Here is an 11,287-nt window from a genome sequence, read left to right as displayed (position 1 = left end):
TTTTCTGCTCTTGTGCAGAATTGTGAAACGCACCCAGCTTTGAATATATTATCCTCGATGCTCCTTCTGTATCTGTCAACATTTAGTACAAATTCAAGCAAATGTAAGATGCAAATAATAGTAAATTGTACTCTTAAATTGAGTGTGAGCAGCAATTATTTATGTATCCTGCATGCTGAGTAAAGGTTAGAGTAACTGGGATTATGGTCATAGAAAATGTGGAAGGATAGCAAATAATGTGATAGGACAGAACAGGAGAGTGATATTCTGTTTCCAGGGAAGGGGGCATGGTAAGAAAATCACTATGTACATATGCCTAAATAAACTGATTAATGCACCACTACCCATCGACACGGGCGCTTTGCAGAGTAAGAGAAGCAAAAAGACAGACGGATGCAAAGACTTCACAATCTGAATTTCAACAGGTGGGGAGACCATGAAGTGGGGAGAAGAATGGGCCAAACTAAATATTAGGATCATTTCTGCTGGGAATGAGGTTAAGGGCTAAAGGTGGGTTTTGAAGAGGAATTTGCAAAGACAAGACAGAAAGTTGTCATTTAGACACTTTGCATAACCCACAATGCAAACCAGGATGGCCACGATGAATGAATTATGTGCGTATTTGCATTTGGTTGCTAGGCTGAGAATCCTAAGCAGGGCTTGTTTTCAAATCCGCTGGTCCCAAGGCGATAACTCCTTCACTCACTATTCCCCTGCTCTTCTCTAGAAGTTTACGGAAGCGGAGGCAAGATTAAAATGAGAGTTCTGCCTTGGGACTCCAGGGCTGGCCTTGGCAAGCCTCTGTGACCTCCTCAAGTTAAGTTGGCATGAAGGAGTCTCCCTGTTAATGCAGACAGGGGCAGAGGGAGGCTGGCAGAAATGGCTTGTTTAGGGTTGCCACCTGGATTGGCCAAAAAGAAAAAAACCCTGTCCCTTTAATAAAGCATGTGCGGAAATGGGCAGCTGAAGCTTTGCATGGCATAGAGGCAGGGCTTTTTTTCAGCAGGAACGCGGTGGAATGGAGTTCCGGAACCTCTTGAAAATGGTCACATGGCTGGTGGCCCCGCCCTCTGATCTCCAGACAGAGGGGAGTTGAGATTGCCCTCCACGCCACGGTGCAGAGGGCAATCTCAACTCCCCTCTGTCTGGAGATCGGGGGGCGGGGCCACCAGCCATGTGACCATTTTCTCCAAGGGCAACCCACTGAGTTCCGCCACCTCTTTTCCCAGAAAAAAAGCCCTGCATAGAGGTAAATACCAGCGTGGCATAGACAGTAAACAGTATCCCATTGAGTCAGTATTAAAGGGGTATGACAATGTTCTTCAGGTTAGCTGGCAACTTTAGGCTTGTTGTTTTTTATTACATTGAGGGTCACCGACCAGAGTTGCCAGGCCCCCAACAGGGTGGAGCATCACCCACTCTCAGCTGTTGTTTCCAGCCACCACTCAGAGGGATGGCAGGGGGAGAAAAACTGTCTGCTGCTGGTGCCACCCCCACCCCCAGCGTCCCACTGGTTACCAGGCCCTGCCTGGCAACCATACCACCAACCCTTTTAAGTGCATTTCCAGTCTCTGATATCATCTAGAGAGTTGTGATGGGGAAATATGTAATTAGGGAAAGAGGTGCTGGAAACCCTACCCACTAATTCAGAAAATCCATCTGACCCCAAAACTTCTTCTAATCCTGGGTTTTGGGGCCTGGATCACCTTGAATTGCTACCAGCCAGTAACCCCTTCTAAACAATCTTAACCTTTAAAAAGGGAACTCTGTAGCAGGGACACTAGCTGGTGATAGGAAAAGTCTTGCAGCCACATCATTAAAGCCTCGGCAGTGCACATTTCTTTCCGGCTACATGGGATGGTATGGAAGCTTTCTGGATCACCTTAGACCAGTCACTCCTCAGCTAGGGAGAGAGAGGGGTGCTAATACCCAGAAGTGACTCACATCACCGATGTGACACTCTGGGATTTGCCATAACTCATAGAGTTTTGAGCAAATCCTAGAGTGTCATGTTGCTGATGTTGCAGCATTGGCACAACACTATTTTTCTGGATATTTCCTCACCCCTACCATACTGAGAATAAAACAGAGGAAGAAGGAACAATCCTGTAAACAACTTTGGGCCCCATTAGGGAGAAAAGCAGGATAAATATCTAAATAAAAAATAATAAATGTATTTCTTGTATTTCCTAATTTAATGAATTGATTCAAGAGGATGAGGGCAGTGCAAATGCAATGCAAACAGATTTCATGTCAGTAAATGCAGGCCCTGGGGCGGGGGGCAATGCATCTCCACAATGCGTGGCACGCTCTTGGTCACTTTGCCCAGTGATTTATTCAGCTGTACAAGCTCAGAGAATTCTTGGGGAAACTGGATGTTTCCAAAGTTTTCTCCCAATAAAGCTCAGGGAGCTCTCTCTCTCTCCCTGCCCCCCGCTTTCCAAGCAAATGTGCGTTATTGGGGAGTCACTGATTATAGGCACCACATTGTAGATCACAAAGATCATTTCCTGCCAGGGTGCATCAGACGTGCATCAGAGTATTTCTGCTGGTCAGATTGGTAGTGCCTCTGGGGAAAGAGTGCAGGGGTGGAAAGACTTTGGCCAAAGGTAGCCAACAGTGTCTGCACCAAAAGTGTCTTTCTTTGATGTGCCTGATTTGTGCTTAAAAAGCCATAGAGGATTAGGGAACCAGGCACATCCCCTACCCCATACTGAGGAGCCACAGGGAGCCATGATGCGCTATTCCAATCCTGTTTGCCTCGTTCCTGAATGTGAACAGCATTTAAGCTTCTTCCCATTTACTCTGCATCCCAGGGGAGTCCTCTGATTGCCTGGCCTCTAAATACTTCTTCCACTGAGCTTATTACAACTTTCTTCCAGATTATTAATAACTACCTGGATGTGGCTCAAATGGGCGCCCCAGAAAGGACCTCTCCCAGTGGGATGCACTTCCGAGACAGCAAGAGGAAAGTGGACTACGTTTTAGCGTATCACTACCGAAAGCGTGCGGCACACCATGGTGGTGGCTCCCCTGGCCCCCTGCCTAGACCTGCCTCTTTGGCTGTTATTTCCAATGGGGAGACAGCCAAAAGCCACCCAGAACAGCAGCAGGAGGAGGCTCATGGCCAGGAGGCACCCAGTCCAGATGCCCGGGCGATCGATATGGGTCCACTAGATGTTCTGGAGGAAGCAAAACGAGAGCAAAGGGAGGAGTTTGAGCACAACCTGATGGAAGCTGGTCTGGAAATCGAAAAAGATGTGGAGGTAAGCAGGCAGCACTCCAGTGTAAACTGTACCCTGGTTCCATCTGCAAAGCATTGCCATGGTCCTAAGGTGGAATCTGTGCCCCTGTTCATGCCTATAAAATTACCTGAGCAGATTGACTTCTCTGCACCCAGATAAGAAGAAGTAATGTATGAGCAGCCCACTCACGAGTGCACCAAATCATGTGATTTTTCATCCGCAAAAAAATGGGCATGGGGTGGGGATTGCTTGCACGTTCTCTCCATGCACTATGTTGTTGATGTGCAGTGCTCTGTTCAAATCTGCGTGGTAGGGAGGAGTGGAAGCCTCATTTCCTTCACTCTCTGAAAGGGAGCATTGCGCCAGGTCATAGCTATAGGAACAGGGCATATACTGTATCTGCCATATGCCTTTGGTGACAGCATTTGTTCCCTGGGAGGGAATTTTGAATGTTTGAATTTGGATTATGTAGGCCTTCTGGTGTATTTGTAAGTTTAGCATCCAGTGTGCTGTTCTACTGTTGATTCAGATGCCACTTTGCCCTATGGGGCTTAGAATATTCAGTGGGCAAATAGGAGAGAGACTGTAGAAAGAGATGTCTTTCCTGATGTGCTTGTCTTGAGGACCCTTAACTTTGCTACGACTATGTTTGGGCTTGCTGCTGTTCCTGGAGCGGAGTGGCATCTGGCGTGGGCTTTCGGGGACCACAGTTCTCTTTGTCAGATGCATCTGGCGGGGAGGGCTGTGGTTCTCGAGGGCTTGTGCTGCAGTGGAATTGGTTGGTCTTGGAGGTGCTGCTGGACTCTTTTTGATTTTGCTACTACAGACTAACACGGCTAACTCCTTTGAACCTTTACACAAGCAAACTGATCCCCACATCAAAAGTAGCTGTTTGCATCTCCATATCAAAGGAGTTGTTTGCATCTCCCCTCTCCTCCCGCCCTCCCCTCTCCTCCTCTATATGTGACCAGTTTCTGTTGGCCCTCCATGCATCTGACGAAGAGAACTGTGATTCTCGAAAGCTTATGCTACAATAAAATTGGTTAGTCTTGAAGGTGCTACTGGACTCTTTTTGATTTCGCTACTACAGACTAACACGGCTAACTCCTCTGGATCTTGGAGGTTGACGTCAGTTGATTTCACCTTGTTTTCAGATCTTTGACAGTATCTGAAGTGAAGCAGTTTGAGAGGAGAAGGTTGTCAGTCAATTGCCAGGTGTCAGCGTCTGACCATGAGCGTCAGAGTTTGGAAGGACAGGCAGGCAGGCAGGCAGACAGACAGGCAGGCAGACCTGGTCACTTGCAGAAGTCTGGAACATTATTTTAGAAGCTGACAATAAAGATGCGGTGATACAGAGTTCAAGGGTTCCGATTTCATTTCCTCACAGGGCAAGACGATCATCGGTGAACTTTTCTCTAAACAGAGAGCTGGTTCATTTCATTGGGTCAGAAGCACTATGGCCTTGATTTCACCATGACTCCTCAGTTCCTGATTATCAAGAGATTTCCTATTAAATGCAATGGGAATTCACTCTGAATATAAAGTCCTGTATTTCACAGTATTGTGTACTATCAGTTAACACGAAGCAAGCTGTCTTTTCAGTATGTTTTACCTTGAACTAATTCTGTAGACATCTGAGGCCATGACCTCCATTTCATCTGAAGACTTCTCTAAATTTGGAAGAGAAAACATGCAAAAGGCTGTGTGGTTGCTGACGTTACTTGTTTGCCTTCTTATTTTTCATCCACACCTTCTCTAGAAAAGAACGACTCTGTGCTATGCAGCTAGAACAGTGTTTTCCCAACCGGGGTTCCTAAGGACATCATCAGAGGTTCTGCCAAAAATCATCGAATAAATAAATTTAAAAAATTGAAATCCTGTGAAAAGTTCCAAATATCCCTAAAAATATCATTGTTATTCCGGTTATATATGCGCCCATGCGCATGCACGCACACTGCTCACATACACACAGCAGCTCCTTACAAATATATTTTCTTGACAATAATTTAGCAATAATTGACTTGCACTCCCTGCCATCGACTTTTTCTGGCCTGTAAACATTTTCATAGGTCAGGAATCGGATTCCTCAGGATTTGAAAAATTAGTTCAGGGCTTCTTCCATGGAAAAAAGTTTTGGGAAACAGTAGAGACATGTTTATTCTACAAAATATATTTTGATGACTATTTTAACTTGCAGTTTCTCTCAAGGAAATGAAGATTTGTGAGGGTGCTGCTAAGAACTTTGTTTGAAATCCCAAGTTCCTGACCCATAACAGAGCTGTAATTCCCAGGTTGCCCTGTGATTGACTTGCCAACTTCCAGGTGGGCTATACTAAATGTGTATACTCACAGCTAGAGGAATGAAGGTAATAACAAAATGAATGAATGATTTATAATGTGCTAAAGTGATTCAGTGCTTATATCAATGTTAATAAATATTGGTTGTTGTGGGTTTTCCGGGCTGTATTGCCGTGGTCTTGGCATTGTAGTTCCTGACGTTTCGCCAGCAGCTGTGGCTGGCATCTTCAGAGGTGTAGCACCAAAAGACAGAGATCTCTCAGTGTCCAAATAAATATTATACAAAACTAGTAAAAAGTAAACAGCATTCCAAGTAACTAGAATCACATCTCAGTTAAAGATACAAGCAGGTTCTTGGTTCCACCTGTAAAGAAGAAAAAACAACAGGATTAAAGACTGTATTTGCTATTAGAAACTTATCTGTTATATGGATGCTCTCCACGGATCATCCACTTTGTGCATACCCTAAGAGGAGAGAAGAGCATTGGTTTTTGTCAGTACTAGAAGAATCTAAGATTGGCCGTTTTCACACGTCTTACCGGCCGCGCAAAATCATGCAAAACTCTCGGAATGATGGCGTCTTCCTGGCACAATTTCCCGTCAAGACTCCGGCTTGTGGCGTGATTTGTGCCACAAACCAGAGCCATGGGGGGATTCCGCATGATCAATTTTGATCGGACTTTCTGGGCAGTCATGCCGCGGTGGAGTCCTACGAATCCACTTCTCCCCGATTCCACATTAGGCTTTTGTTTCACACATTTCATCGGTTCAAAGTCCATCATGCGGAATTTTTGACAGGATAAAAATCGATTCCTTATCGCTTTTTCCGGGGGAAGTGTCGAATGATGCACATCTTCATTTTTTTTAAAATCCCCCCCCCCCAATAAAACATTGCTACACATAAATGTTGCATCAAACCAACACATTAGAAAAAAAAAATTCTCACAAAAAAACGTTGCTACACATAAACGTTGCATCAAATAAACATATTGGATAGGCCAGAGCACTTCCTGCCAATATTGTGGAAGAGTATTGGCTATTGACATTTGGAGGGAAAATTGTTACCAATGGCCCCGCGTCTATCTTTCCCACTTTCTTCATGAGCAGTGTGGTTTAGTGATAGGTATTGTGTTGAGGACGGTCTCTTTCTCCCTCCATGAAATGCCGAGACCACTAGTTGAACGCTGAAGTCCCTCCATCACACTTTCACTCTACCTCAGAAGCTGTCAGCTGTCAGCGAGCAACAAGTAACAAATTTGGCGTGTTGTAAAATGGACCCGTTATTGGTCAGCTGTTGTGATGTGACACAGGATATGTTTCTGCATAGATTTGTCGAAACGTTGCAACGTTTTTTTACATTTTTTTTTTTTAAAACAGGGGAAGGGAAAGGGTAGTGGGTGTAGCTTAGAAAACATGATTGGCCAATCAAATTAAGTTGATTCGAAGGGCGAGAGAAAAGGGCAAGGGGAGAACATCGGATAGAGAATTCCGCATGATTAAAATCCCTAATCTGCTGCGCATGGACAAATAAGTCGGGGGAAAGCAGGATGGAAAAAAAACGGACAAAATGTGCAGTGACTTCGAATCTGCTGCTTGGATTGCCTTCCCACGTGTGGAAACACAAGAAAAAATCGAGGTCATTTAGAAGCTGAAGCAGGGAAAACCATTCGTGCGGAATCACCCATGATGACGGGAAATCGTGCCAGGAAAATGCCGTTGTTCTGGGAGTTTTGCGTGATTTTGCGGGGCTGGTAAGACATGTGAAAATGGCCCATGCTTCCTATTAGGAACCTTTTGAACAGCATTTGTTTATGAATCTAAGGCCGACAACAAGAGACTATTGTACATATTAGATTGCTTGTATCTTTAATTGACATGTGATTCTAGTTACTTGTTGTTACTAGTTAATTGACATGTGATTCTAGTTTACTGTTGTTTGCTAGGCCGTTTCCACACGGCTCCCCGCTGCTCGTAACAACCCGGAATATCACGAAAACTTCCGTGTTTTTTTCGCGATATTCCAGGTTGTTACAAGCAGCAGGGAGCCGTGTGGAAACGGCCCTAGTTTTGTATAATATTTATTAACACTGATATAAGCACTGAGTCACTTTAGCACATTGTAAAGTATTCATTCGTTTTGTTGTTACCTTCATTCCTCCAGCTGTGGGTATCCACCTTTTGTATAGTGCATCTTTACTGGAGGAGCCTCTCCAATGTTTGCAACCTCCAGGTGGGACCTGGCCGTCTCCAGGAAATACAGCAGATCTCCAGATGACAGAGATCAGCACCCCTGGAGAAAATGGCTGCCTCAGGAGGTACATTCTGTGGCATTGTACCCCATTTAGGTCCATCCCCTACCCAGACCCTGCCCTCTCCAGGCTCCACTCCCAAATCTTCATGAATTTCTCCACCTTCAGTTAGCAACTCTGTTCTGGGAGAGGGAATGATTATTAAACCAGTTTGAGGGGTAGATATATCTTATGATAGGGGTTCTAACGGTAGTTGTGTCAGTGCAGGACAGTGTCCTGAGGCAGGCAGTGTTGTGTCTGAATGCAACTTTAGCAGTTTCTGTGAAGCAGTTTTGCAACTTTGTCACTGTGTGCATCAATGATGACAGTTAACTGACATTTTTTGCACTGAGATTTAGAATCCTAGTTTATGGGGGACAAACAAGCTCCAGTTCACCCAGCAGCCTGCATTCATGTGCAGGGCTGCTAGGCCTCCCCTTGGCAGCTATTCTTGCCTGCTCCAAGAGGCAGCAGGAGGCAGAAAAAAAAAGTTGGCATCCTATGTGTCTCTGGGCTGCTTCTAGGGAAAACCTAGAAGTGACATAGGATAGTTCTAGAAATTGTAGGAAACTCTGTGGTGATTCCTAGAGCTACCCTTCATCACTTCCAGGTTTAATCAGAAGTGACATAACGTAACCAACCAACCAATCAAACAAAAAATCAGCTAACAAACATACAAAAATTAAAACATAACTGTGTAATTATTGTTTATGTTTTGTTTTTTATTATATAAAACTCTTAATTAAAAAAAAAGAAGTGACATAGAGTAAAGATACACAGGACATCGTGGCCCTGCCCAATTGTCCTTGCCCCCAAACCTCCTGCCAGTTGTCAGGCATGGAGTGGCAAGTGGCAACCCTATCATTTCACAGGGAACATGTGTTTTGAGCCTTTTCCGTTTAGAAACCTTAACTGAGGCCCTAACTAGACGTGCAGGTTTTTAAAGAGTTGAGTTCCCTGCAGATGCCCAGCGGCTTTGAGGAGTAGCTTTTAAAAATAAAGGAGACTGTAAATGGCCTCAGAATGCTTCCATGGGGAAAGGAGGGGCTCCTCCCTACCCCTCAAGCCGTTTCCCCTTGTCAAAATGGCAGAGGAGGGAGTTTCCCTCCATTTTTTATGCTCCATATGAAGTATTCTGTGCACGTGGAACAGTTAAAATGGGGGGGGGGCTCCTCCTATGCTATTGTGGCATGAGAAATGGCTTGAGGGGGGAGGGAGGAGCCCCCCCCCACAGAGGCATCTGAGGCCATTTGGGCTTTTATTTTTTAACAGCTATTTACTTTTCAACAGCTGTACAGCCACAGAAACCTGCGTTGGGTCTGTATGGCTGCGGAGACCTGACCCAGACCCAACTCTTTAAAACCTTGCATGTCTAGCTTGGCCCTGAGTTCTGTGCTTGTGGGGATTCGGGCTGGGGTAGGGCTGGGGTGAGGAGAGATACGTCGCTTTCCTATCAGTTTCAGCAAATCTCAGTTTAATTATAGTTTGTCGTGTCATCTGATGGAACCAAAGAATAATCTTCTTTGAACAGGAGATACCAGGGACTGAACCTGTTAACTTCTGCAGAAGCACAGAAGCAGGAGGGGATGAGCATGAACTTCAGGGAGTGACAAGATACCTTGAACCAGCCTGTTTTGTTTTTTACTAGGGGCATACTCAGGATCTCTTACCTGTGTTAAGTGGTCCTAAACTAGGGTTACTAGCCTACAGCCGGCAATCAGTAGGATCATTGGGAGGGGGGGGGAGGGACTTCTTGAGATACCAGTTCCTGTTTTGAAACAGGAAGTGATTCCCATGACACTCTAGGAATTTCAAAAATATGTATAGAAATTTTTGAAATTCCTAGAGCATTAAGATGTCCAAGCATCACTTCACACTATTCCACCCATTACCCCCCACCATTCCATTGAGTGAGGGTGGGGGACAGGAAGTTTAGCTAGGAATAGGGTTGCCAGGTCCAGGCTGGGAAATTCCTGGAGATTCTGTGGGTGGAGCCAGGAGAGGGTGGGGTTTGGGGAGGGGAGGGGCCTCAGAATGGTATAATGCCATAGTCCATCCTCCAAAGTAGCCATTTTCCCCAGGTGAACTGATCTCTGTCACCTGGAGATCAGTTGTAATGCTTGGAGATCACCAGCCACCACCTGGAGGCTGGCAACCCTAACTGGGAAGTTACCCACCAGAACTGGGTAGGTGGCAACCCTATCCTGAACATACACTCTTAAGAACATAAAAAGTGTGTTATGTGTTCATGCACTGCAGAATACGATGTCTCTGTTGCATAACTTTAGGAGGCACTGCAAAGCTTGGTTGTTTACCAAGGCTTTGGATGGGTTAGCAGGCATCTTTTGGAGGGGGGAAGTATTCGGGAATTTTATTTTCTGTGGTTTTAATTATCACCTGTATGGCACCTTGAGCCAAGAGGGAAGTCTGGGAACAAATAGTTTAATAAATAAAAATAATTAAGTTCTTTGCAAGCATCTTAGCAACCTGGAAGGACAAGGTGATCCAGGGGGAAATGAACTAATGCATAGGGTGCCCTCTGTTCTATTTACTCAGCTCTTTGAGCCTCCAAACCTTTTCGAACCTACTTTAGTGTACATGGTACATCTGAACATTGGTCTGCTAACTTCAGAGCTGCACCTCAATTCATTCTGTACTACATGGGCCATCAGTAGTTAAGTTAAACTTGAATTGCACTGGTCTTTAATAACCACAAATGGATGCTTTGCTGTATTCAATCATTATACTGTATGGCAAAGGCATAATAGGGAAGACATCTGAGATGCATTTTGGCACCTGCTCAAAAAAGATTGCCTTACAGCCTGTTGTGAATGAAATCCATATTGAGAGAGGTGGAGCATTTAGAGGATGGAAATAGACCTTTTTGATTTTTTAAAAAGACTTCTTACTGCGTTTTCCAATTACAATCTTCTGTCTTTTATCTAGTTATTAGAGACGTTAGTGATGAGAAATATCAAGTACCCTCCAACCTAATAAAAACAGCAAAGTTTTACATACCCCCCCAAAATCTTTCTAAGAGGACATAGTGCTGAGGTAAGGAGGTGCCCAGCCGTTGCCTCAGCTTACGTTTCCTTATGAAGGGCAAAATTACTCTTACTTAGTTTTACTGCCTTTATTGTAAACAGGTCCCTTCCCCTATTTTTAGTTCATGTCTTCAAGAAAATGTGTGAACAGTTAGCTGAAAGGACCCTTTACCAAGAATTGTTGTGTTCTCTTTCACCTTTGGGGGATTTCTTGAGAGGTACTCTGGTCTCAAAAACTACCTTGAACAAAGTGATAACTGGTAGATTAAGATTACATAGAAGCAGAATGTCAGGTGCAAGGCCACTCTGTGGTCATAGATAGCTATATTAGCAGTAGATATAGAAGGCATGTTCTCTGGAGAAGGGCAATGCTCGTCTGTGGCTTAGGATGCAAAAGGAGTACATATGGATT

The 11,287-nt window shown here is 44.7% G+C and overlaps 1 protein-coding gene across 1 annotated transcript in view; it reads left to right on the top strand.

Annotated features, from left to right (window-relative positions):
• Positions 1-2,945: 2,945 nt before the first annotated feature.
• Positions 2,946-11,287, top strand: part of ANO2 (anoctamin 2) — a 252,858-nt gene continuing 244,516 nt past the window's right edge. The window contains exon 1 of the mRNA XM_055000833.1: positions 2,946-3,266. Coding sequence (XP_054856808.1) covers positions 2,946-3,266 — 321 coding nt within the window. The remainder of the gene's footprint in view (positions 3,267-11,287) is intronic.

Source organism: Eublepharis macularius, chromosome 16, assembly GCF_028583425.1.
Source record: "Eublepharis macularius isolate TG4126 chromosome 16, MPM_Emac_v1.0, whole genome shotgun sequence".
Lineage (NCBI taxonomy): Eukaryota > Metazoa > Chordata > Lepidosauria > Squamata > Eublepharidae > Eublepharis > Eublepharis macularius.
The sequence above is the reverse complement of the archived record's forward strand: the minus strand, read 5'-3'. Positions and strand labels throughout refer to the sequence as shown.